This window comes from Atractosteus spatula, chromosome 2, assembly GCF_055471065.1.
Source record: "Atractosteus spatula isolate fAtrSpa1 chromosome 2, fAtrSpa1.hap1, whole genome shotgun sequence".
In the NCBI taxonomy this organism is placed as follows: Eukaryota; Metazoa; Chordata; class Actinopteri; order Semionotiformes; family Lepisosteidae; genus Atractosteus; species Atractosteus spatula.
This window is the reverse complement of record NC_142707.1, coordinates 67,559,486-67,584,472: the sequence shown is the minus strand read 5'-3', so window position 1 is coordinate 67,584,472 and position 24,987 is coordinate 67,559,486. Positions and strand designations below refer to the sequence as shown.

The 24,987-nt window shown below is 38.4% G+C and overlaps 1 protein-coding gene across 1 annotated transcript in view; it reads left to right on the top strand.

Moving 5' to 3' along the window:
* Nucleotides 1-7,059: 7,059 nt before the first annotated feature.
* Nucleotides 7,060-24,987, top strand: part of LOC148840110 (uncharacterized) — a 44,760-nt gene continuing 26,832 nt past the window's right edge. Inside the window, exon 1 of the mRNA XM_088909269.1 lies at nucleotides 7,060-7,156. Within this exon, the coding sequence (XP_088765395.1) occupies nucleotides 7,154-7,156 (3 nt within the window). The 5' untranslated portion in view covers nucleotides 7,060-7,153. The remainder of the gene's footprint in view (nucleotides 7,157-24,987) is intronic.

The window sequence follows — 24,987 nt, the reverse complement described above, 5'->3', positions numbered from 1 at the left end:
TGTTGAACACCTCTATCAATACTACAAAGTATCAAAACTTAAGATTTGGTTCCATTAATCGGTTTGTACATCATACATTTAAGATCAGGATTTAACTTCTTTAATGTAGATGGCAATATATTTGTAATATAGTAATATATTTCAAATATGGAACGGTAATACAGACTCTTCCCTTTATTGCACCTCCCCAGTCCAGTGGCCCCCCAATAAATTTCACTTAAATGATTGCAGAATTAAATTTTTATCTGCGTATTAAGCAAATCTGAGGAAATCCTTAAGCCAGAACTTGGACTAAGTCGTATAACTTCAAGTTGTACTTTTTCAGCTGTCCAAATCCCACTGCTAATCCCCCCACTTTAAGTGTATTTCATGAAGAAACACAGCAAGAAAGTATCGTTATTAGTATTGCTATTGTTCCCGAATACAAGTAAAATCCAATCTTTTTAGTGTGAGAATGTTGTCATTTACACACACTGTACCTACAGCAGAATGGCACTTTAAATGAACAACCAATACAAATTGAAGGACATTTTAAACCAAATAGATCTAACCTTGAGGTTCAAAATAAATAATGTTCATAAGAGCCATCTAGTGGTCAGACAGGCAGGTGCTAATTTCAGATCTGGTTTTTGTCTTACCACTTCTGTCGATGATGACGATGGTGAGGATTATTAGGTGTGTGTTAGAAAAAAGAACAAGAACATAAAATATCTTTATAAAGGGCATTTACATCATCTATTATGGAACATGGGTAACAAAGCAATAGAAAACATTTTTCCTATCCTCTTCTCCGTTTCTTGTTTAGACTTTCCTTTCTTAGAAATGTTATTGTCACTTCAATAAAATTTGTAAGAATGTAAATCTCACAAAAAAAAGGTAAAGGCTTGTAGCACCACTTTAGTCTTCACTATTTTCATAATTATTGTCAATTAATCTTGCTTTTTAACAGGAAGCTTTTAAGGTGCAGTGAAGAAATGTGATTTGATGATGGAACGGCCTCCTGTGGTTAAAGTGCCCCATAGGTTAGGCTGTGTTAATAGAAGCTCAGCTTCATGTTGATTTAAATTGCTTTCAGGTATTTAATATGCAAGAAAATTACTTTTAACATATTAAATTGCATTTCCCCAAATGGATCATGAGAAGGCCTAATGTTGAGTTGACATTTTGTCTGGGGAGATTTAAGAAATATCGATAACCACTCATTTTTTAACCTCACAAACCTTTCTGCCTGATATTCCATTTTTTCAAGAAATGAAGAAAACATTAATTTTCCACTTTTCAACTCCTCATCTTCCAGATACCTATGTTAAATGTTCAGATGTTTTCAGGTTTATATTTCTTATTTTCTAAAGTGTTCCTTCTGTATTGTGAAGCCTAGAGCAGAAGACAGCAGTGAAATTTGAATCCCCATTTCTAATCAGGAAACTTGTACTGCACAGATTTGCTTTTATTTGTTTTGCCACCAGCATTCCCAACATCATAAATTCAACTGTTAGTAAAAAAAATATCAGTTATATCAGTGTTTTTTAATTGCTGTTTTACTTTCTTGTGACCACCTGTTACAAATCCCCAACACATTGTGCTTCTTGCACCAGTTTCATAGAAATATAGAATTCCACTGTGTCCCATAGTGTAGTATTATGAAGTTGAGAGATAGAAATCATATTATTGGCCATGTACAATTTCTTGCATTAGGAATTTGTCTTTTCATATACCCCTGTTATTCTCCATGAGACACTCGGGCACACAGAAGGGAAGAGAGAAGCTTGGGATCAGAGTGCAGGGTCAGCCATTTATATGGCACCCCTGGAGCAGCTGGGGTTAAGGGCCTTGCTCAGGGGCCCAACAGGGTAGGATTCCTCTGCCGGCCATGGGATTTGAACCAGCAACCTTCCAGCCACAGGTGCAGATCCTTAGCCACAGTGCCATCACTCTGCCCTTATTGTGAAGGTCAAACAAAATGTAATTGGCATTGTTCTTATTTTAAATATAAATGAATATACAATATATGCCTTAATCACTGGTGTCTTATTTTATTCTGTAAAACAATTTGCTTATGGTTTGCCCAATACGAAAAATCTCTAAAATAGACCTTTAGTGAAAAGTGCTAAAGAAGCTTCTGTGATAATATTGTAGTAATTGAGTTCAAATAAAAATTGAGAATAAACTAACAGTTCTAAGAGTATAATACAAAAAAAATTCACTTCCTTACCACGTGTAAAGGTGGAACTGAACACAGCTTTTTTATTATTGTTTTGCCTTTTGCAAGATAGGGAACTAGACAAGATGGTGTTTTGTGAGACTCAAACCTTCCGGAAAGTCAAGCACCACAGGGAAAGTGAGAAATGTTCAAAAATTTCCAAATGAGGAATACTTCACAGGGAAACAGGGAATCGCTAAACCAGGATTCAGCTCTCGCAGGCAGAATGCTGTGACCTGTGAAGAAATGCGTGTGAAGTACATTCAATGCGTTGAAAAAATCCAACCACATACAATAATTTATTTCTTGCAAGTACAGAAGAAATGAATGTTGTGTTATCTCTGTTTCCTGTCAGTGGAAATGTGTCCTTCAATCCTTCTGGGTTGAAGCGGCAACTCATGCTGTCTTTTGGTGTTCAAGCTCCACCCGTTCAGATGGAGCTTGCAGGTCTTGTCTCCTCCTGCTGCCTCAGATCTTCTGATTACGGATCCTGCTCAAAATTCTCAACCTGATGGGACCACTTCTTTCACCACTGACGCAGGCTGATGCAAAGGGCCTATTATTGTGTGCCAGCAGCATCACTACACAGCAGATGAGGGGTAGAAGTGAGAAATTTCTTTAAGAGTTGAATTAAGGGAGAAAGTTAAGAAGGTTAGATGATATACTTTAAGCAACGTGGAATTCAGTCAGAACACCAGGGTTAACAAAGCTGTTCTTACAAATATATATGATATGCACACAATTATGTTATGCTATGTATGCAGTTCAATCAAGAAGGGGCTTTCTTTTCAGGATATTTATCAGAATCCCCAGTCTTATTAAGCAGCAAAGCATTGAAATGATGCTCTCCATGATGCTGAAAAACAATATATCAGGTGCCCCACTCCAGAGTCAAAGCCAGAATCCATGAACTACTGTATGAGGCAGCCTTAGCTACCCACCACCCATAAAAAAGTGTCAAGTAAAAATATAATTTCTTTAATCAGAACAAAGTTTACAACAAGAAAAGGTCATTCTGAGTTATATGATTTGTAATTTTTCTATACGCTAAGCAATTCTATTACAGCATCAAATAACCAGTAGACCCTTTTGCAGTCATGTCACATGAGTTCTTGACTGCGTAGTTGATCCATGTAGTAGTAGAAGCATTGTTTCCAAGATTTAGGAGAACTGTGATTAAAAAATATTCACAAAGCCCTCTGGAATGTACAGTAACTATCAATATCACCCATAACTAGCCTAGGCTAGGCATTATTTTAAATTAAATCTGCATGTGCTGCATCTGAAAGTGAGGCTTCTGGGTAAATCATTTTTTAATGACCACCAGATGGCGCATTTACCCCCGCACACCAGAAACTTCAATTTCCTAGAATGTCAGATCAAGTCTTCAAGAAAGTCTGAATCAAGAAGTCCTGTTTTCAGACTGTGAACTACAAAGATCTCGTGGAACCCTTGTAAAAGTGATTGGTGCCAAATGGTCACAATGGTGAAAACAGGATGCTGCTACTTAAACCTTTTTTTGCCATTTTCGTATGTAATTCAACATGTAGTATGTAATTCAAATGCATTTGCATGACTTACATTGGAAAAAAAAACACAAACACAACACCAAACACTTTACCTGAAGTGAAAACCATGACTCATCTAAACAGCATACTGAATATCACACTCGTGAACAACACAAAGAGTGTAAAATTCAATTACAAAACAGAATAAACAGTGTGAAATTCAATTTGCCTTTCATGGCATGGACAGATTCAACCATGGCATTTTGATCTTCTAGAAAATCAAATAAAGCCTCTAAATTTGCCTCACAATGGTTTTTTTTCCAATTTTAATTCATAGCATTATTCTCGTTTGAAGGTTTGTTTTTGGTTGTGCAAGATAAGCAGTCAGAAATTTTGAGCTTCTTTTCAGTAGTGGTTCCACCTCACGTCTTTCTTGCTGTTGCTTTTATTATCGTTAATTTACTCTGGTTACAAATACTATCAATAATGATTAAATCCAGTGAATTATCTTGCTTTGGTTTCAGTTTATGTATTAATAACAGAACTTGGCAATTATATAACATCACCTTAGTTCATATACTGTATATACCACAGAATAGTCGATATCTAATTAACTTGCAATGTCGTCACATGAAAACGTCAATTCGCAAGTATAACAATGATATTCTGAATAAAGTGCAGCGACAATAAGCGCTTCACAGTAAAAACAAATGTGTGATTAAAGATTTTATTGTGTTAGAAGAAACTGCAATAGCTCACCACATATCCAACCGGTTCTCTTCCCTTTGTAACATCATATACTGTAACCTCACATTTTGCTTATGAAAAAGCAGAACACAGCATTTAAACATTGTCTTCAGAGGTGAAAGGTCAACATTTGAGCATCAGATGGAGTGTAGGTCTTTATCTTCACGAGTACAACAAACTCCTCATACAGGTCACTGATGACAAGAAGCACTATCTGTTCGAAAGGACAATGTGCTTTTAGAGAGTATTTTCTTATTTCAAGGTTTACCATTTCTGAGCTGAATAGATGCTCAAATGAATGGCGAAGCAATGTGTGAAAAGGTTAATAGAAATGAATGAAATCAATGATCAATTTGGTCTCAGCCTTGCCAGCTGAAGGATGTGCACCTCATTTGTGTGAAGTAGACACTGCTTCCAGCCTAAAAAGGGGCTTGTATGGTTGGGAAAGTCCTGATGAGACTATTATTGTGATTTGCAAGAAGATGAACAAATAAGTCACACATGGTGAGATGCGATTTGGGGTATTTCATTAGCGGTACACCCAATTAACCATTGTTACCATATTCTCTTTGGAAACCTGTCCCTGAAGTGCACATTATTGTCCATCACTGCTGAAACGCAGGTTCGTGGATCTTAACACTTAGAACACAACTGGGTCCGCTTTAATCTCAACCCCTGTTACCTGCTCCTTCAGCTTTCTGTGTGCAGGACTAATGAAAAAGACCAGTATATTCATACCACAGCATACAAGAACTGTTTTTTGGGGGCTTTTTTCTTTGCTTTGAGGGTTAACTGGTGATACCAATATTGTATGTACTGCCGTGCTAAACCGTCTGAATGTAAAACTATAACTGAGAACCAAAAATAACTGGAAATGCACGTGTACATAACGTTTGTAGATCTAAGATCTTTAAATTACTAAAAGTGATTGATACCAAATCATTACTTCAATGGTGATGGATTCTCTACAGGACGTTTTTTTCCCACTCTTTTTTCCTTCTCTGTCAAATTTAGATGAATAATTTTGATTTTAATTGTTTTAAAATCAGGAAACAGTTATTGTATAATCTGTTATATGCTACAGCATACAAATATACACTAACCACTGAGGGATGAACATTTCTGACAAGCATTTTCTATTATATGAATATTTGTAAAATAATTAGGATTTGTTTTAGTTCTCTGAGAGGCAAACTTATCAAGCCATAATTAACGAAGTTCTCACATGATGTCCCGTGAAAATAATTGATCTTACGGTAAACAAATGACTGTTATATTTCTTAATCTTTCATAAATACTCGGTTCAACTACAGATCTTAAAGCTAATTTGTACATGTGAGGTATCTAAGGCAATAAAAAGTAATAAGGCAGACCTATACGATAATAAAACCACAAATTCGAAATGAATCTCAAACGTAAGGTTTTCAAATTGGGGATATTTACGTCTAAACCTGCAGTTCACGTACTAGCCTTAAGGTGGAAGCATATAACAACAAATGCAAGCGTTTCCGAGAAAAACTGGCAAATTCTATCCAAGGTTTGAAAAGCACTCGTCTATTCTAAATTGTTCTTATAAAGAGCTTGGGAATACTTGACTTCTCTCCTTGTATGGTTATGGCTTTTCTTTTTGTATATATAAGTACCACTAAAAGCCAATATTGCACCAATTAAAGCATACTGAGGCATAGAGGACAACATCGGCACGATTATTAATTGAAGCATATTTTGAATAGAGACACTTAGATTCTGAATGCACTTTTTAAATATATATATGTTTAAATCTTTGGGAAATATTTAAAGAAAGCAGGTTATCAGGATAGCTTTCTGTAAGAGTTAACATCTCATTTTCAAAGACGCTTGAAGACGAATGTATTATTGTCGTTCTGGTGTAAGAATTCAGTCTCACAAAGATAAAAAAATACGAAAAGAAGATGAAACGGTAAGAACACGTCACATACACAGATAAGAGGGAAAGACTAAATGTCTTTGGATATGTTTTTAAAGTGTTAATTTGAGACACTTTTACGAACGAGTGAAATATGACCACTGTGTTGGGGAATATACTTGTTGGAATGATATTCACTTTCATGTGATACATGTGACCTATCCGAGAATGAACACTAATTTATCGAGGTTTTGGAGATAAAACACAAATGTATAGATCTACAAACACACAAAAGTGTTTGTTTCTCAGGCTAGTAAATGATTAACCCAGATATTTTGAAATAACCGATAGTTGTTGTTATTACCCCCAAGGGCACCTCAGAAGAGTCGCTACCACACTTTTCTTAATTGCTAATCAAAGCAAATAAGCATATGCATTTGATATTGACATTATGCCTTGCTGACGGGAATGTGCTTGTACATCTATGTGTGTATGATTAACTGAAAGCGATGCATGTCGTATCATAAATATGATTTCAAAACAGCTGTCAACTTTTCGAGTCAGTTTAGAATAAAGCTGTTAAAATAAAAAGGGTCCTCCTTTCCCTATAGTAATAAATGTGGCTTAAAACAGCACTTGGCTTTCAGACGCCCAAATTTTTATTAACAACAGAAAGAGCCTCGTTTAGAAACGCCACTCACCGTTTGTCCTACCTCCTTGTGTGTTTGGAAAACATGAAACTTGACCTTTGATCTGGAATCTGCACTTGGCTACAACTAAGAGAAAAAACGAAACGCATTTAATTTATGAAAAATGGTAAGTGCATATATTTTTATAACTTTCTAAATAGGTATTTTAATTAAACACAAATGTATCGATCACAAGTTTTTTTTTCTCTCTCCAGAAAGCATTACGTACAGTATATGTCGGATAAAAAAATCTAAATGTTTTTCACAACTGTACAGAAAAAAAGATTGAAGTAAAACCTTATTTTGTTGTAGGATACCACCAGGTGTCGTCTGTGTGTTCTCTGTAGGGCTTCCTCCACATATTTAACAAACAAAAATATTGTTAAATTTATTGTTAAACATAAACTGGTTACAATAGCACCTTGGATTGTTAGTTTCACGGAGTACTTTGTGCAAATCTCAAATACAGAACGATTCGGTGTGTTTCTTTAAACGGCTTTTTTGAATTGCCTATTTTCTCGTATTTAGGAATTATACGTCTTAATTCGGTTAATGTGGAACTCATTTTTCCTCAATACTAAGGCCACCAGGTGTCGTCGTGATGGACACCTGTAAATCCCATGTTTGAGGAGGAAGGCTGCATCACATGTGTAGGGGACTAGAGCATGGGTGGGCAAACTTTTTTTGTACCAAGGGCCACATAAAATTTTGAAACTGTGTAGCGCTCCACTTCAGGTTAGATAGATAGATAATACTTTTTTAATCCCGTAGGGAAATTGATGTGTTACAGCAGTCCAGCCCAAGACAAGCAAAACAGACATCAGAATAGTTATAAAACAAAAGACAAACAAAATTAATAAAAATAAATAAATACATAGGTGTGTCCAAAATGTGCTGATCATAGTCGCTGTAAAAACAATAAAATATGTGCAAAATGTGCATAGGTTTATACAGACTGATTGTCCAAAAAGTACAATGGAGTAAACATGCTGTCCATAGAGGAGCAAATGAAGGGCTAACAGTCCGAGCCTAGGGCAGCGTTATACACCCTGACAGCCGCCGGGAGGAAAGACCTGCGGAAACGTTCCCTTAGGTTCTCAGGTTAATGATAACCTGAGACAAAAAACTATTTTAAATATATAAAAAAATAAGAATTGTTGAAATTGAAATTATTTGAATGTGCAAGAAAAATTTGAAAAGATTAAAGAATTGGTCAGCATCCTTGTAAAATGCAAATAAAATGACTAAATAAAAATGTAAAAATCTAACATCAATGATTTTTAAAAAGGGGGGGAGAAATACAATGTCTTTTTGTTTGTGCCTCCTAATGGGTAGGTGGGCTTGTTTAATAAATTATGTTAACATAATTCACCAAAAATACTGGGTAGTATTTTTTAAATGGCAATGTGCATCTCCATCTCAACACCGACTCTTGGTCTGAACTTGGATTTGATCACCACAAGTGCTGAAAACCCAGTTTCACAAAGGCAGGAAATTGCACAGGAAAATTCACAGAGCTCTGTTGCTTATTCCTTGGTACTCCAACAGTATGAGGTTTTTTGCATTGTGCTACTTGGTACGCTCCTTGATGAAAAAAGAACTGCGGACTGTAGTTTGGTTAGAAAAAGCATCTTCCTGTTCATTCTTTAAACTTACGCAAAAAATAAGGCTTACTTATCAAACTACTGTGAACAGTTTCCAAATGACATTTCAATTTATTGGGGAGCATGCTCGCAGCAGCCAACACTTTAAGGCAGACAACACACTGAGGACATTCTTCAGTGTCCACAATTGTGCACTTGAAACCGAAATTCAAGAAACCACCGTCATACTTTCTGTATTTGCATGTCCGTTTCTCTTTAGAACTAGGCTCCGTGTCCTCCACGTTTTTTACTCATATTTAAAACCTCTCCATTGCGATCGTGTAACAGAACACTCTCAAAATGACCACTCATAAAAACATGCAACACCGAAGCCGTGGTCAACTGGTAGGCTGCTTACAGACTGCCGACTCTCTTGCCTAGGGTCATGTGACACAATCTAGCTAGGTAGCACACAACTCGTACATTCTGTGTGCATAAACAGGTTTTACTCGTAATAAAATTTTTGAATGGCGATACCCGAGATGCCCCTGACCGACAAAGCTCGTTAGGTGCTTTTACCCAACGAGGTCCAGGTGGAACAATGCCTGATCAGGTCACCTTTAAAAAGGCCTTAATTCAAAGCTTAGGTCACTGCACGAAAAAGGCCACACTTAGTCAGTTTTCTGTGCATTCCATAATGCCTCGAATGTCACCAGAAGCAAGGGAGAGGGCCACTGGCATGCTGCTGGCAGGCATGTCATGTGCCAGAGTTGCCAGACATTATGGAGTAAGCCGCTCCACTATGTCCCAACTGCAGAGAAGGTTTCAGCAGACCGGCAGGACAGATGACCATCCAAGATCCAGTCGCCCTCGAGTGACCACACCAGAGCAGGACCGACACATCAGACTGGTCCATCTGAGAGAGCGTTTCAGATCTGCCACCCGTACTGCTGTCACACAATGCCCGCATCGGTGACAGGACAGTGAGGCTCCATGCTGCTGGCCTTAGAGCAAGGCGACCTGTCAGAGGCCCTCTTCCCATGTAACGAATACACCCCTGCGTATAACAGGGATCTCAGCCGGCCGGGCTGGGGGAGGTCTCCTTTAGCTCACCCGGCAAGTTCCCTGTTGCGTGACGCCGGAGACCCGGGTTCGCGCCCAGACATTGAGGGACGAACTGGCAGGGCAGGATTGGCAAGGGTGGAAACTCAAAGTATCATTACACTCGCACCTCCTAGACGTCACAACTACCTGGCTTGGGCCAGACAGAGGCTGCGATGGACTGGTCCGCGGTGGCATCAGGTCCTCTTTACAGATGAGTCACTCTGCAGCCTGTTCCACGCAGACGGGAGGGCCAGAGAGTGGAGGAGGAGGTGTTGCGTTTCTTTTTTCCATCAGTAAATGTTCTGAATCTTGGAATGCTGGTGAACAAAACTGTTCCCAAACCATTTGGTATCTTAATAGGTGATTTGTAGGGACAATGTAAAATAAGAGGTACATATAATTAAACCACTAACATTAGTCAAGTTTTAGTAAATTAGTAAAAAATTGTATGTTTAATTGGATTTATATCAGAGATCTGTATCTTAAATCCCTAATCTACTGACGCAGCGATATTTAACTGAAATTCTATCATTATAATTATAGAATATTATTACCTTTCAAATAGGTATTTTGCATCTTTTAACCAGCTACAGAATGGCTTCTGATTTTGTAAAGATGTAGAATAATGAATTCATTCAGATCACATACACATTATCATTCAATAGCAGCAGAGAACTCTTGGATTTAAACCTACATCAGTCTGTGGCCTGTTTGAAAAGATCAGCAGACATGCAACATGACGATAATTCTCATTTAAAAGAGAAAAGCGCTTGAACCTCAATACTGTACTTCAATATGCACTTCCATGGGTCAATAGCACAAGAATTTGAGTCCCCATCTTAAATTTGCTGCAGTTTCCTCTCTCTCTTCAAAGGCAAAAGGGATCTGTCCCCTTATTAAAGCCAATCACAGTTATTTCAATTCATTCTTACACACAAATCTCCATGCATTAGGGAGTTTATAAAGTGCATATTATAAAAAGTAAAAGAACAAAGCTGGTTCCTTTTTCATATACTGTGTGCAGAATTACATATTGTCCTACAGTTTCAATGAGGATGCAATGCAAACGAAATAGATATATTTACATTTTATTTTTTAATTAAAGTTTAAGTGTACATCAAATTAAAGCTCTAAGAATGAGAGTCAACTAATGACAATGTTGGTGTGGAAGTGATGAACCTTTCTGAAATGTGATTTGTGTGTGAGTGATGTGAGTCTACTGAGCTTCCCTTAAAACAGTGTTGGAGAAGGAAAGAGATGGGAGATGACAGAGCTTTATTCAGCCCATGAGTGGAAGGGCTAGGAGCAATGTTCCCTCTAAGCTGTGTGTGTGGGCGCGCACACAGGTTACGAAATCAGCACACATAGGAAATTGAACTGCACACAAAAAATTAACTTAAAAAAATCTGATAATAATAAAACAAATGGTTGTCAATTGAAAATTTGCTAAATTGACCACATGAGACTGGCTGCGAGAGGCCCAACTTGGCTGTGTGCATTATTATTGCTACTCGATAATCAATATGCTCTCGTAGTCTCGTACCTCACTGCTCATGCTCGCTCGACACTCAGTCTCTATGACTGGGCTCGTTGAGTCGCTGACCCGGTCTTTGGGATCTCTGTGCTTCTATGAGAATGACTTTTAACAAAAAATAATTTCAGGTTTACAATTTTACATGCACTCAATTTAGTGTGCACAAGTTTTTGTCACTGGGGAAAAAAGTTGCACAACTTGAATTTTTTGCACACACAGGCCATTAAAACGTTAGAGGGAACGTTGGCTAGGAGGTTTTTACAATAGCAAGGGCTCCCGTCTTTTTCATGCTGAATTTCTGAGGCCGTTTTCTAAGCCCTGGGGTTTGTCAGAGCTTACTTTGAAATTAAATGTTGTCATTTCAAAAACACAGATTTGCTGCATGTCCATGCTGCTTTGTCCATTATATCGATAACAATCAGAGCCTTGCTAAAAACAAAAAACAGGGATGAATTTCAGGGTTATATGTAATTTATACTGAATATCAAAAGTAACTCATGATTTATAGCTGCAGCAAATTCACAAAGCTATCATGAAAAAAGTGTCAGTCACATTTGCAGCAGGTACTGTACGCTGGCATTGTAATGAACAGACATGACGTCAGGAATTGAGTGTGCTGATTAATATTTGGGTTAATCAACAGGAGGTCTGCTGTGAAAGTTAAAGGCTAGTTGTGTGTGTGGCCTCAACTGGGAGCCATACTTGTTGTACACCTGTGACAACTTACTTTAACATGCTTTGGACATGATAACAGGTGCTGTCTTGTGGGATCCTGCCCCATTGCTCTTACAGAGCCAGGTCAAATGTGTGCCTGTACACTGGTTTCTGAGCCTGGGATGTCAACTGTCATCCTAGCTCATCCCATAAGAGTTCAAATAGGACATCCACAGTATACTGTAGCTCTCACATTATCAGAGCTTTGAGTTTCTCGCACTGATAACATTATTTAGCAAGAATGAGGTCCCATTGAGATGAGTCCACAGCAAGGGACACAAGTGTGATTCCAGGAATTGATCAGTGGAGTATCATGCAATCAGGCCACCAACAATTACTACAAGTGGAGCTCTGTAGTGATTAGACACTTGTGCCCTGACCATCAGGCTTGGACCTTCCTATGGATTGGTCTGTAATGCCCATCAGGATCGGTTTGTCCACTTGAAGTGTTGTTCTCACTGCTTCATTCCGTTGTGATGATGAGCATTGGTGAGCACGTACCCTAAGTGCTTAAGTAGCCTACAAGCTGGCTGTCAATCGGACTTCTATCAGTTGAACCCCCTGATGCAGTGGTACCGGAATTAGGAAAATCATTACAAAATGGAGCATGATAATGTGTCAGGCTTGGTGAGATGTCACGATTTGTGACCTCGTAGTTCATGGCCCGTCATTGACGTGCTGTTTTTGGATTTGACATCTCTCCAGGTCTGAAATTGCTGGTTACGAACAACCCACAGAGTGAGTGACAGTGTGCTGGCTTACTTGAGCCTCTCCCGTACTGGTGGCACAAAGTCTTTGTTCACTTGATAAGTGGAGCGTACTGCTTTCTTTCTGTATGTTTCTTTCTCTGTATTCTCCAGGCTTGACATTCAGTAGGTTAAATCACCTCATCATCTGAGTCCAGTCATTCCTTAACTGAGGAAGTGACTTAGTGTTTAAACAACTAACTCACTTCCCTCTATCGCTGCCAATTGTAAATGATAGATTATTCAAAATGAATTAATATTCAACATCACTATATAGTATGCAACTGAAAGCAAAAATGTGTAAATAACGTGATATTTAATTTCATATTCAGTATTATTACAACTTCTTTCTTCACCTTCACGTTTGAGTAGGTTTAACTACTGTACACAGACAAATTCTGAATGTGTTGAAACTGATTCTCTTTACTCTTGATTGGAGGAGACTATGGGTTTAAGGCTGAAACACTCTTTACACAAAGAGTTGTGGGGGTCAGCAACAAACTACTTAGCCATGTCATTGAAGCAGATTCACTGGTAGTATTCCAGAACAGCTGGATGAGATCCTTGGATCACTAAACTACTGACACCCAAATGCACATGGGCCAAATGGCCTCCTCTCAGTTGTACAATTTTGGAAGTATATCCAGTATGTACTGCAGTAATTACAATGCCTGCCATAGTTCTGATGCTATATTCTTGAACAGTGATCACAGTCTGCAGAGACAATGAGAAAGATATGCCACTTGAGAATTCTGGGTATATTGACTCTGCAAATACAGTCATTATGTATTCAGAGCTGCTGACCATGTCTTTATGTTCTCCTATGCGGTGGCCCTTGTTCTGTGCCATGTGTGACTGTCTGTTATCCCTGTGTTTGACACAGGTCAGACATCAGTAGGTACCACTGTACTTGGACTTTTTCTCTCTTTCAGTTAGAATGCGTGTGGCTGTTTGTTGCATTTGCTTGCCTCTGGTGGCTGAGAGCTGTTAAGTTTTTTTGTGCACGCCTTTTCTTTTACCAGTGGAAACCGTGTTTATGATTATAGCTGAAAGCATGTAGCTTTCATGTTGGAAGTCATCGTTATTGACTCCAAGCTGCAGGATCATTAGCTAGAATCTCTCCCATGTTTGCTTCTCACAAGGGATTATACGTCGCGCACAGAACACCAAAATAAATCCTCCGGGACTCAAAATAACAAGCGCTCATTGCTTCTCGGAGGGTATAGTGCCAGGTAAATTAATTCTTCTTGGGATTGCTATTGAGGTCAAAGGGAGCTTTTTACCTGGACTTATCACTTTGAACAGAAGACACAAAAGTGTTGCACATTATCAGCTTGTTTCCATTGTAAACTGGACTTTCTCACAGTCTTAGGCCTTCAATCCGTTGAGTGATAGTTTGCTTTTGCTTTTTTAAAAAGAGCTTTTCTTCATCACATATATTGCCTAAATGTTTTCTCACAGTTATTAATTGTTTCCTGGCCTTCGGCTCGAAAACAAACAGCACAGTGTGTTGTGGTTTCTTGCTGACAGAAAATCAATGGCAGGGTTCCCATGGGTAACTAATTAATGAGCCACTTCTGTGCTGAAGGTTCATGGGCCAAATCTTTATGTCAGTTAATTGTACCGGGTCAATGTGCAGGAGAGACATAGACTCTGAGGGAAAATAGTACAGTGGTGAAGAATTCATCAGCAATTGTTTTTTTTGTTTTAAGTTTCTCACGAAGATCTTAAAAAGATTTGAAATTTGTTCTCCTATAAATTTGTAATCATAACAAAGGCAAAGATATGCTTTGTTTTTAAGCAGCATTATTATGCCCATTTAATTTACTATGCCCAGTTTAATTCTTCACGTTTTTAAAGGTTACAGTAACGTGCCAATGAAATACTCTTTTGGTAACATTCAATTCATAAATGTTTCTTGAATGTTTTCTGAGAGAACTTATGAATATCATAGGGCCTCTATGAAGAAGTAACATAGAAGGGAATTTGCATTTTTTTTTTTGCTTTTGCTATTGTAGTCAATGACAGTTAAGTAATCTGTGGAGTTGTAGTAGGGATTCCAGATACAATAAGCGAGTAATCTCTAAGTTGACCCTATTGAAATGGCACCTTGGGGAATGGTAGAGTTTGGATTTCCCCCAACACATTCAGAGACATGGCTATGTTGAAGATTTGGGCCAGGCCATGAAGACAGTCGATGGCAGAACTGCAGTAAAAGACTGACACAGTCTGACAACAATATTTACTTTATGCATGTTGCAAAGGATCATGGGCTCTCACACACTTTCACTGTTTGCACTGTGGAAAAGCTGATGTATCAGATGACCTTTCAACCTGTGAAAAGAACTGGATTGAGGTCACATCACAGAAAACAGTCACTTATATATTACATATTGCAGACCTGGAACTTATGACTCTGGTAGTCAGAGTCTTGTAGAAGCACAGATAAGCCAAATGTACTGGTATATTTTCAGTCATAAACTAATGTAGCTGACACAGTGAGGAATTACAATTATCTTAACATACAATAAAAGATACATGAATGAATGCATTAATCATTACATTAATAAACATTAAATAATTATTCAAACATTAAATCATTATAATTATACTTGCAGATAAAGGATGGTTGGTAACATTGTATTTTATAGTATTTTTATAGTATTTCATTGGTTTTGTTAACAGTCATCTTGTTTCATTTCCATTCAGAGCTTTGGGGAAATCTAGTGCTTTCTCCATATATTTTTCTGAGACAAAGCCTCAAAATGGGAACACTATTTTTCAAAATTCAGGGTGCTGCTGAACAGTTTCTTAAAAATTATACCATAACCCAGTATGTCTTTGGACTTTTGGAGGAAACGAATGTGAACATGGGGAGATCATACAAAACCCCACACAGATAGCATCGCAGGTCTGGAATTGAACCCAGTGCCCCAGTGCCATGAGGCAGCAATACTTTCAGTACCACTGTGCCAATGTGCTGTCCTTAATCACTATCCACACACGTTAATATCATGTTGTTGTAACACATAAATACTGTACATATCCTTAGTAATGTTTCATAGGTAATTATTGATGATCTATGAATAATATATAGATAACATTAAGTGCTATAATTATAACCATATTATGAAGTGATCCCAATCTCCTCTTGAGCTTGTAAGCATGCATGGCCATTTCCCAGTAGCTAAACATACATTTGATTCACAGATTCCAGAGTGGAAATAAGGTAAGGGGCACACATCAACGTAGACAGGAACACTGAAGCCTGTCTTCTCTTTCTAAAAGTGCACTTTCATGTAAGTGCTGTGGTTTCTCGTCCATTTTCAGAATATGTTGTTCAGTGCCACTTTGTTCCTCAAGTGGCACACTGAAGGTCCTGCTGGCTTACAAGAGCTTCATTTCACACTGTCGTGTATATACCAGATCAGATTGTCACACACACGTATATATATACACCTTAAGTCACTTCAGTAGAACATTGAGAGTTAGAACTTCAAAAGGATTTGTAGCCCTATGGTATCTGAAATTAGTTTTTTCAGTTGTCTTTCTGTGCAAGCTTACACTGTTGAGGGCTTTGCGATTTTCTGCAAGGAAGACGTACAGCATACAAAAATATATCAAGTGTCTGACAGCACCTTCCATATTAGAATGAAAACTGGCTGATCCTGGCCAAGACGAAAACTAGACAAGACACCACACAAAAGACATAAACATTCATACTAGGATGAAAACTAGGTGATCCTGGCCAAGACAAAGTCTGTTCCAGCAAGTAACAGGCTCCAGGCAGGCTATACCCTGGAGGGGATGCTTTTACATCTCGGAGCAAACACACAGACTCACACACCTGGGGCCACATTTCCCAGAAGCCAATTTAGCTACAGGTGTGTTTTCGGACTGCGGGGGGGAAACTGAGGCACCCAGAGGAAACCCACACGGACACAAGCAGAACATGTAAACACCACGCAGAGAGCACTCCCAGGTCTTAAATTGAACCCAGAGTCCCAGTAATACGAGGTAGCAATGCTAAACATTGAGCCACCGTATCTTCAAGAGGAGATATACAAAAGAAATTCCGAGTATCACATTAGTAGTGTTTGTGGTGGACATGGTGGAAATTGCAACTTATAAATTTTCACAGGGTTTTAGATTCTCAATATATCCCCTTCTGATATAGAAATTGCCATTACATAAGTAACATAAGCAGTCTGATGACTGCAATTAAACAGATTTGAAATTTCTACAGCATTTTCAAATGTACAGTAGCTGGCGGATTCCAGCTCTGTTTTAAAAAAATAAGCTCTACCAGCAATGGGAATGGAATGGACCAATTACCATGTAACACATACAATGATTGTAAACAACAGTCCTTTTTGATGGGTATAGAGTGATTTCTGTCTGTAGTATGATTTTAATTATGATCACCAAAGATTAACATTTAGTTATAAATTTGAGTTACATCCTGTATTATTTATTTTGTTATATAACTTGTCTGATATGCATGTTTACACCCATTGTCAACAGCACTTCCAACAATGAGAAATAAATGATGGAAATATTGAGGAAAAGTAACCTGATAAAAATGAAAATAAGAAATACACATTATTTAAACTCAGAATCAGAAGAAAGGTCCACAAAATCAGAGGTTTTTAGGTTACAACAGGAAAAAATAATCAGATTTAAACACAACAATTTCATGGCATAAGAAAACCATTACACAGTGCACAACATACAGTATGTGCAAATGCAAAATACATTTGTTTTTCTCATCCTTATGCGGAGTTAATGAATGTTTTATAACTAGTTAGCTCTTTCTAGTTTTGATTCTTTTTAAGATGTTATTTTGTACCATGAAATATTTATGGATATACCTCTCCTGTCTTTCACTCCTGGACAAGGTATTGCTCATGACAAACTTTTGGAAATGTCAGCTTTTCATGATGTTGAGAAGGCCTATTTCCTATCTATTACAACATGCATTCTGTGGCTGATATTTCACATTTTTGTCCCCCTGCACAGTAAATCCTCTGCCAATCTTTCCTTAAGAATCTCTGCCAGTCCTTGCACATTATTTTGCTATACCTCCTTTTTCCTTTTTGATGTGACAGAACAAACCGCAACCTATTAGGATTAAGGCTTTGAAAAGATCTTTGAAGCTGTGCAAGGTTTTCTTTAAACTGAGAACTGACAATGTAGGCTGTGTGGCTGCAGGCATTGAATTGTCTGATTGGTAGTCTTCAGTGAAGTCTTCTGTCATTTCCTTCACCATATGTTATATATAAAAATATATAAATGTGTATTTATTTAGTGCTCTTTTTAAGCTGTCATAAAGGATACTGGCAATAGATGAGTAGACTGAAAACCCTTGCAATATCTGAACTCTGTCTCTCGTGAAATAAGGACAATTGCTTGTTATTAAAGACCGTTTTGAAGGCAGCTAGAAATGTGAGCAGATGCAATGTGAAGAATGAGTGGAAATTCAAAGGCACGAATGAAAAACAGACTGCTAAGAATAAAACTCTATGGCTACTGTACTTGCCATTCTTGAGCAGACATTTCTCTGTTGGACTTATGGTTCCCAGCTGTACTATATTTCCATTATGGCACAATATTGTTTGCTATTATAGCTAATATTCAATCTAAAAAGTCCAATTTAGTGCGTCTTATCTCTCACACATAACCCATTGCAACTTATAAATTAAGTTTTATCTTCCAGGTGTATATGTTTTATATTGGCACTAAATGCAATTACTCTGCCTAATTAGTTATTAAGGCTGTAGTTTTCAGAACCTCGTCTAGCATGAAAAGTCTAAAGCCTTTGTCGCATTACAGGACTCGACACGACTTCTAGTCGGAGAGCATGTCAAATTTAACGACTGCAGTTGCTGAATCTCGCTGCCTTTTCTGTCCTGGAGGGTGTCGAATTATACGACGAGGAATCGCAGGGGGTGACTAATTACACGACTCCCTCACGACTTTTCATCACGGGTCCTAATCTCGTATTGCGCCGTGAAATACCGCGAGGTCGCCTCATTTTGGCAGCCGATCCATGTGGAGCACACTGGAATAGGAGGAGGAGCGCCGCACGAAAGTAAACAAACAACAAACACAAAATGACAAACACGAAACATGGAACAGACATCTGTGCTGGCTCCGAAGTTCGACGAGCCTGTGTTTTGCACAGTCCAAAACACTCGCTTTCCTTCTTTCCCTGCAGCCGCATTGTATGCATTGTACTTCCGGTTGAGGGCTCAAACCTGTTTGATTTTATCGCAGAGAGTCGTAGGGGCTGTTAAGAGCGCTATGACTGAGTCGCTGGGGGTGTCACACTACACAACTGACGGTAACAGGCGCTCTGTGACTCTCTACAACTCGCTGTGATTTCTTTACGGTTATGTAAATGAAGGCTACGACCGAAAATCCTAGGAAAAGACGTGTAGTGTGAAGCCGGCATAAGGGTTACATCTCTTTTTGACTTTCAGGCTTTTTTTTCTCTGAGGATCTGTGTGAGTATAGTGTATGGAGCATTTAACTCCTCCACCTGTTCACAAGAAAGATATCTTTTTTATCTATACAAAAGATGATAAACGTGGAGTGCGTTCACGGGTATGAAGAAGTAATTTGAAAGCTTTTTAGAGACACAGCTGGAACTGCGTAAAGCAAGCTTGATTAATATTGCAGTACCTTATAACTTTGGTGCATCAAAAGCCTTTGACCAAATCACAATTTGTGCTGTGTTTTGGTTTAAGGAAAACAAACTCTTGACATGCTGTTATACAGTATATCATGTGTAATTTGCCACATGGTATTAAACTCCCCTCCAACTTGCTTCTGCACCTTAAGAAGATGTTCAGATTCAATTTCAACTAGGGAGCACGACTTCTCAGAGGCGTTAAAAATAACGTCAATGTGTCGTTCCGAATGCAGGCTGGGTTAGGGTTAGGGCTGGGCCCTGTAGTTCAGACCTCCCTGGTTGGGGTCTTGGCTTTGTCTTCAGCCAGCTATAGCAGACTTCTTGAAGAAAGGGCACAGCGTGGGCACGAGGGTGCTCTCAGCTCACCCTGTGACAGGGCGGCAGCCCTGTCAGCGAGATCCTCCTCCCTCCACAAGTGGACACCACCACTCCTGAGGGGCTCATGTAAGGAAAATAACTGGTGGTTACAAATGTTCAGTGAACTGCAATGGTTGTTTCTCACACTCTTTGTAAACACATTTCCATCATAAATGCACAGTTAACAAAACAGTCATGTCTGCGTATTTGTTTCATACACTTCAGAGCATGTCTTCAGCTAATCCGCTTGATATTATTCAACTGTTGTACTGTCCTGTGAGGAAGACCACTTCTGGGATGGTCCCAAACTTCTATTTTTAATTATAGCAATGGATATATCCATGAACTATGCAATAATGAACTCCAAAAGCTCTAGGTACTCGTAGCAGGTCCATGCGAGTTTGTGTTCTCCCAGACACTCTTTGGCAGTTATTAAAATTGAGATCAGAAGTGGAATATTCACTACAAAATACGATGCGAGTGATGTGGATTCGTGGCTAAATATCCGTGACTCTGAATGTTGAGACTGCAGATCATCTGGTTGTAACATGCATGACTGTTTTCTGGCAGCCTAAGTGTTGAATGTAGAAATAGCAATGCTAATCAGTTATTACATGTTAATGGGTAAAGAGACATAAAATGAACATGATTAGGCAGAAGTGTGGAGTGGTTTTTACAACTCAAGACTCTGGTTCATGGGTTCAAATACCAGATAGGACATTGATTTTATACACTTGGGCAAGTTATTGTTCTCAGATTGCTCTAGTAGATGCATTGCTGTATAAATCTTACAGTTCTTTTGGAATTGAGCAAAAATAAAAAGAGAAAAAACATGCTACTTACTGTATCTTGGTTCATGGTCTCATCTTCTGATATGAGCTGATAAAATGCCAAAAATCACAAACTAGACATTTAATGGAATTATATCTGTTGAAAGTGCTTAAAAACCCCAGTTAGAGATTTTCAAAGGTTCTTTCTTTAGTATTTCTTAGGGACCATTTCTGTCCCTTAGAAAAACACAGCAGACCCAGAAATGTACTGTACCAAAATTAAGTCATGGGATGGCATGGTATCTGCTAAACTGTGATAAAACAAGCACATATGGTCTAAGAAAACAAGCTCTCAGAAGCCTGCTATCATAATGGAACTATTGATCTGCCATTCTATCTTATCTTAACCAGTCCAGATTAAAATGTTCAACATTGTATTAAGTACTTCCTGGCTTTGCCATTGCTGCATAGAAAAACATGTCTTGAATTTCTTGTTGAAAAATGTAATCTGCTGATCTGAGTGCTTTGAGCTTTCTTCTGATTTAAAATGTTGCATCTTACAATTACTCAGCATAATATTGACTCTTACAAAAGCAGTCTCAAAACTGAGAAAAAAATCTTGATTTACAGTTGAGAAAAAGTGCCCAGGTTAGGCCTCAGTCTGCTGTCTATTATAGAGGAAGACTTTTTTAGGCCTTAAATATTCATCCTAAAGTGACAAAGCCACTGATAATAGTGTACTGGACTGTGGGCTTTCATGACACCTAGTGGAAGACAATAACTTTACCTGTCTGGGACCGGTGTCCTTACTTTGTCCTAATTAAGAATATTTGCTTTGATATAATTTATTGTATTTTCCTTTCACTTTTGGGGTGAAAATGACTGATTTCACATGCGTGTTTGAATGGCTAACTACAAGCCCATTGTATCTATCAAACTTCTTTTCAAATAGGGCCTTATGCCTTGCAGTTTATGAGCTGAAAAATTCTGCAGAATTAATTCTCCAAACCACCATTTCCAGATATTTCCACTATAATACACTTTTCCTATCTGTTTCATTCCATGCACACGTCCCATATCTGGTCCTTAGGCATCACATTTGGTCTGTTCTCTTGTTGTAAATGAGGGCGCTGGTTTTTGACCACGCTCAGAAATGGACAGGACTGGGTACTGTAGGTTACACAATGAATAGTTGTGTATGGTTTTAGCTTTGGCAAAACCAACACGTGTGTTTTCCAATTGTCTGAGGCGAATGCAGCTTCAGCTGTTTCCAACAAACCTGCTTGTACTGTAGAAAGCCAGTAGCACCTGTTTGAAAAACAGTGAAGCCCTGGCTAATATCCAGGGGATTTTGTTGGTATTAAAGTAAAACACTGCTGTCACTTGGATTCATTCATGTTTGATTTTCATTGATGAGAAAACTAGTGGGGCTCGACAGACCATTGTTTCTTGTAAGTGGTGCCTATTGATTGTCAGAAAGCCAGGCTTGTTTTCAGTTCATGGTGGGTGGAGCCCATTTTAAAGGGCTTAATGGTGCATGTAACCAGTCCAAAACACAGCGTTTTGGCACACTACTATGCAATTTGCTTCAGAACCGTCACCATTTTTCTCAATAGCCTATAAATAACAATAAAATAGTAATTGCATATGAATGAGGTTTCCTGATAGCTTTTGTAAACTTAGAAGGCCTTTAAAATTGCCCAACAGAAGTGAAGATTTATGGGAACAGATACTGAAAGCAAGCATATACTCTCTGAAAAATGTCTCCTATCTCTAGTGCTTTGTTACGACAAGCAACATCTTTGCCATGAAGTGGATTCTTATGTTATTGTTCGGCTAATTTTATACTCTCTAATAACGTCTTAGCACGCGATGTGATAAGATAGCTACTGTGAATCTGTTATCTCTGAACCTCGAATTAAAAAATATTCACTATGTACAAAATAGGAATCAATTTCTAGTGTTTCCATTTAATGAGAAATTATTTGAAGAAAGAAGAAAACGTTAATTTATTCTGTTATCTATCCCAGATTCTATTAAAATATAGGTTAATGCGGTGGCATTAATTTCAAAACTACATTGTATCATTACATCTGCTGAGAATTGCAATATAATAATTACTGATGATATGCCATGTATTAAAGAATTTGCAGAAAGTATTCCTATATGAAATTTTAAAAACTAACCTCACCAAAATCCAAACAATATTATCTTTCTTGCATTCTGGCTGCAAACTCTTCTAATCGTAAATATTTCCGAATATACTTCTGGCAGCAGCACAGAATCTCACAACCGGAGCTGTTGATCGCAATGATCAGTTCTAGTGAACAAGAAGAGGTGAAACACTTGAACAAGGCTCAACTGCTGAAACTTTGTCTCTTCCTTCTCCTCTTCAGCGTAGAATTAACCTCCTCTTGCCTCTTTGCAGCCAGCGCACCCTGACACAGGTCCCTTCTTGTTCTCTGGGAAGCATCTCCAGGAGCATGTTTGTGCTGGTTGCTCTTTTCCACTCCCATGAAGTGCATCCCACAGCGTTTCAGTGGGATTAGGGGCTAATAGGTCCAGTGTGACAACTTGCATTCACTGTTCCTACTGAAATGAGTCTTTTAGGTTCAACCTGGCAGCATGTTTGATGTCATTATTAATTAGAAATCGAAACCCTTTACCTCCCGGGCGTCTGAAGGTATTGCATGATGTAGTGATATGCATTTATACATGGAGCAGCCTTCTGCAGACATATGCAATTGAGATGGGCACAATAAAGCTGCCAAAGTTACAGCTCTTTAACTTTGAATAAGAGGTGGTCAGTCTGTCTACTGTAAGTTCAAAAGCAGTAGTAGTAGAGCAAGATTTAGATGAACTTTTGACAGCAATCACACCTTGAACTAGCACAGATATATAATTAAATATGGCATCACTACAATGGTGAATTTAAATGCTCTTTTTCTCTTATTGTGCATTTAATTGTAAAGAGGATAAGTTCAATGATCCCAAATTGTTAGCACAAAAGGGAATGTGTCTGGGACTATACAATCATTACTGTTGCTCCAGGATTAATTAAACAGCAGTTGGAGACACATCTGCTTGTCATCTTGGCTTATCTTGTTGATAACCCCAATGAGGCTGATCATTGTCTTTTGTGACATAGATATTACAGACAAGGACAAGGGCAAATGTTTTTTTTTACTTCAAAGCAAACTACATTTCAATTTGTGAAAAAAAAAATAAACTTCAAATTGTTGTTTTTGTCAAGGATTACCCAGTGGTGGTAGAGTCCTTTGATCCCCAGCCCTGGAGTTTAAAAGTGATAGCAGCATCCACCCTCCTGAGACAGGGCTAATCGTGGATACTAACATTTCACATTTCGAAGAGGCTCTTTAATCTACTTCTGAAGCCAGATTTCATATTTAAAAATTGTTAAAATTATTATTCCTTCTCATCTCAAAACACCTAATGTTTTTAATCCTGTTTAGGAGTTTCAGCATTGCAACTTGATCGCAATGACCCCTTGGTGCACTGATGTGTTTCTGATTGGATTATGTGGGAGCTACTTGTTTCCTCATACATACTGCATAAAATATTTGGAACCTGGGGAGTTGACGTCATTTTAACCTAATGCTAGGTCCACTACTGCCCCGGTTTCTCTGGCTCTTGAGTGTACTAACTGTTCACAAAGGATTTAGGGAGTATGCCCTATTCTTTAGACCCTCTTGACTAATGAATAGGCAGTGCAATTAAGGTAACTCGAAAGATGTCCTTGGCCTTGAATCTTTCCCGAAGCTGGACAAAAGTCTGACAAATGAAAGTGTTCATATGGCATTCTAAACTGCCTGCCCCTTACGTTCAGCAGATATAGATAAAACCAGCATTGCCAGCATGTGAAAGTTGGGCTGGTTATGTAGTTTTCAGCCTTATAAAGAGAAAGTGGTTTATTAAGCAGTATCTTTTGAGGTTCTGTTCTATCACAAAATCTACACCGCAGATTTGGTGAAATATGTTCATATGTTTGGAAAGTCAGCTCACCAAAACGAGCTGTCCAGCGTGCAGATTTAGTGCACACGTAAATAGCAAGGCACTTGAAGATTTTTCTGTGCTTTTAGCGATCGCCTGTTCCATATGGAGGAGTCAGAGTGAGAAGGTATAGTTGATTTAAGCCTCTGGCTGACATTTCCTTGCTGATCTAATTGCAGTGATGTTTGTGTCCCATAGTGAATGGCAGTTGTAATTTTCACATCACGTAAATTGGTGAGTGAGATTTTGTTAAACACTGACGCCTTGGGGATTGTCATAATTTTATTTTTGTTTGCAAATCCAAAAGATTTATTATAACCTATTCTTTGAGAAGTGGAGACGAATGTAAATCCCGAGGAAGTTGGACCCTCAAGAGCTTCTTTTGTTCACACAAATCAAGGTCTTGGATTCTTTGTGAAGCACAGACTTGCGTTGGAGCTGGAGG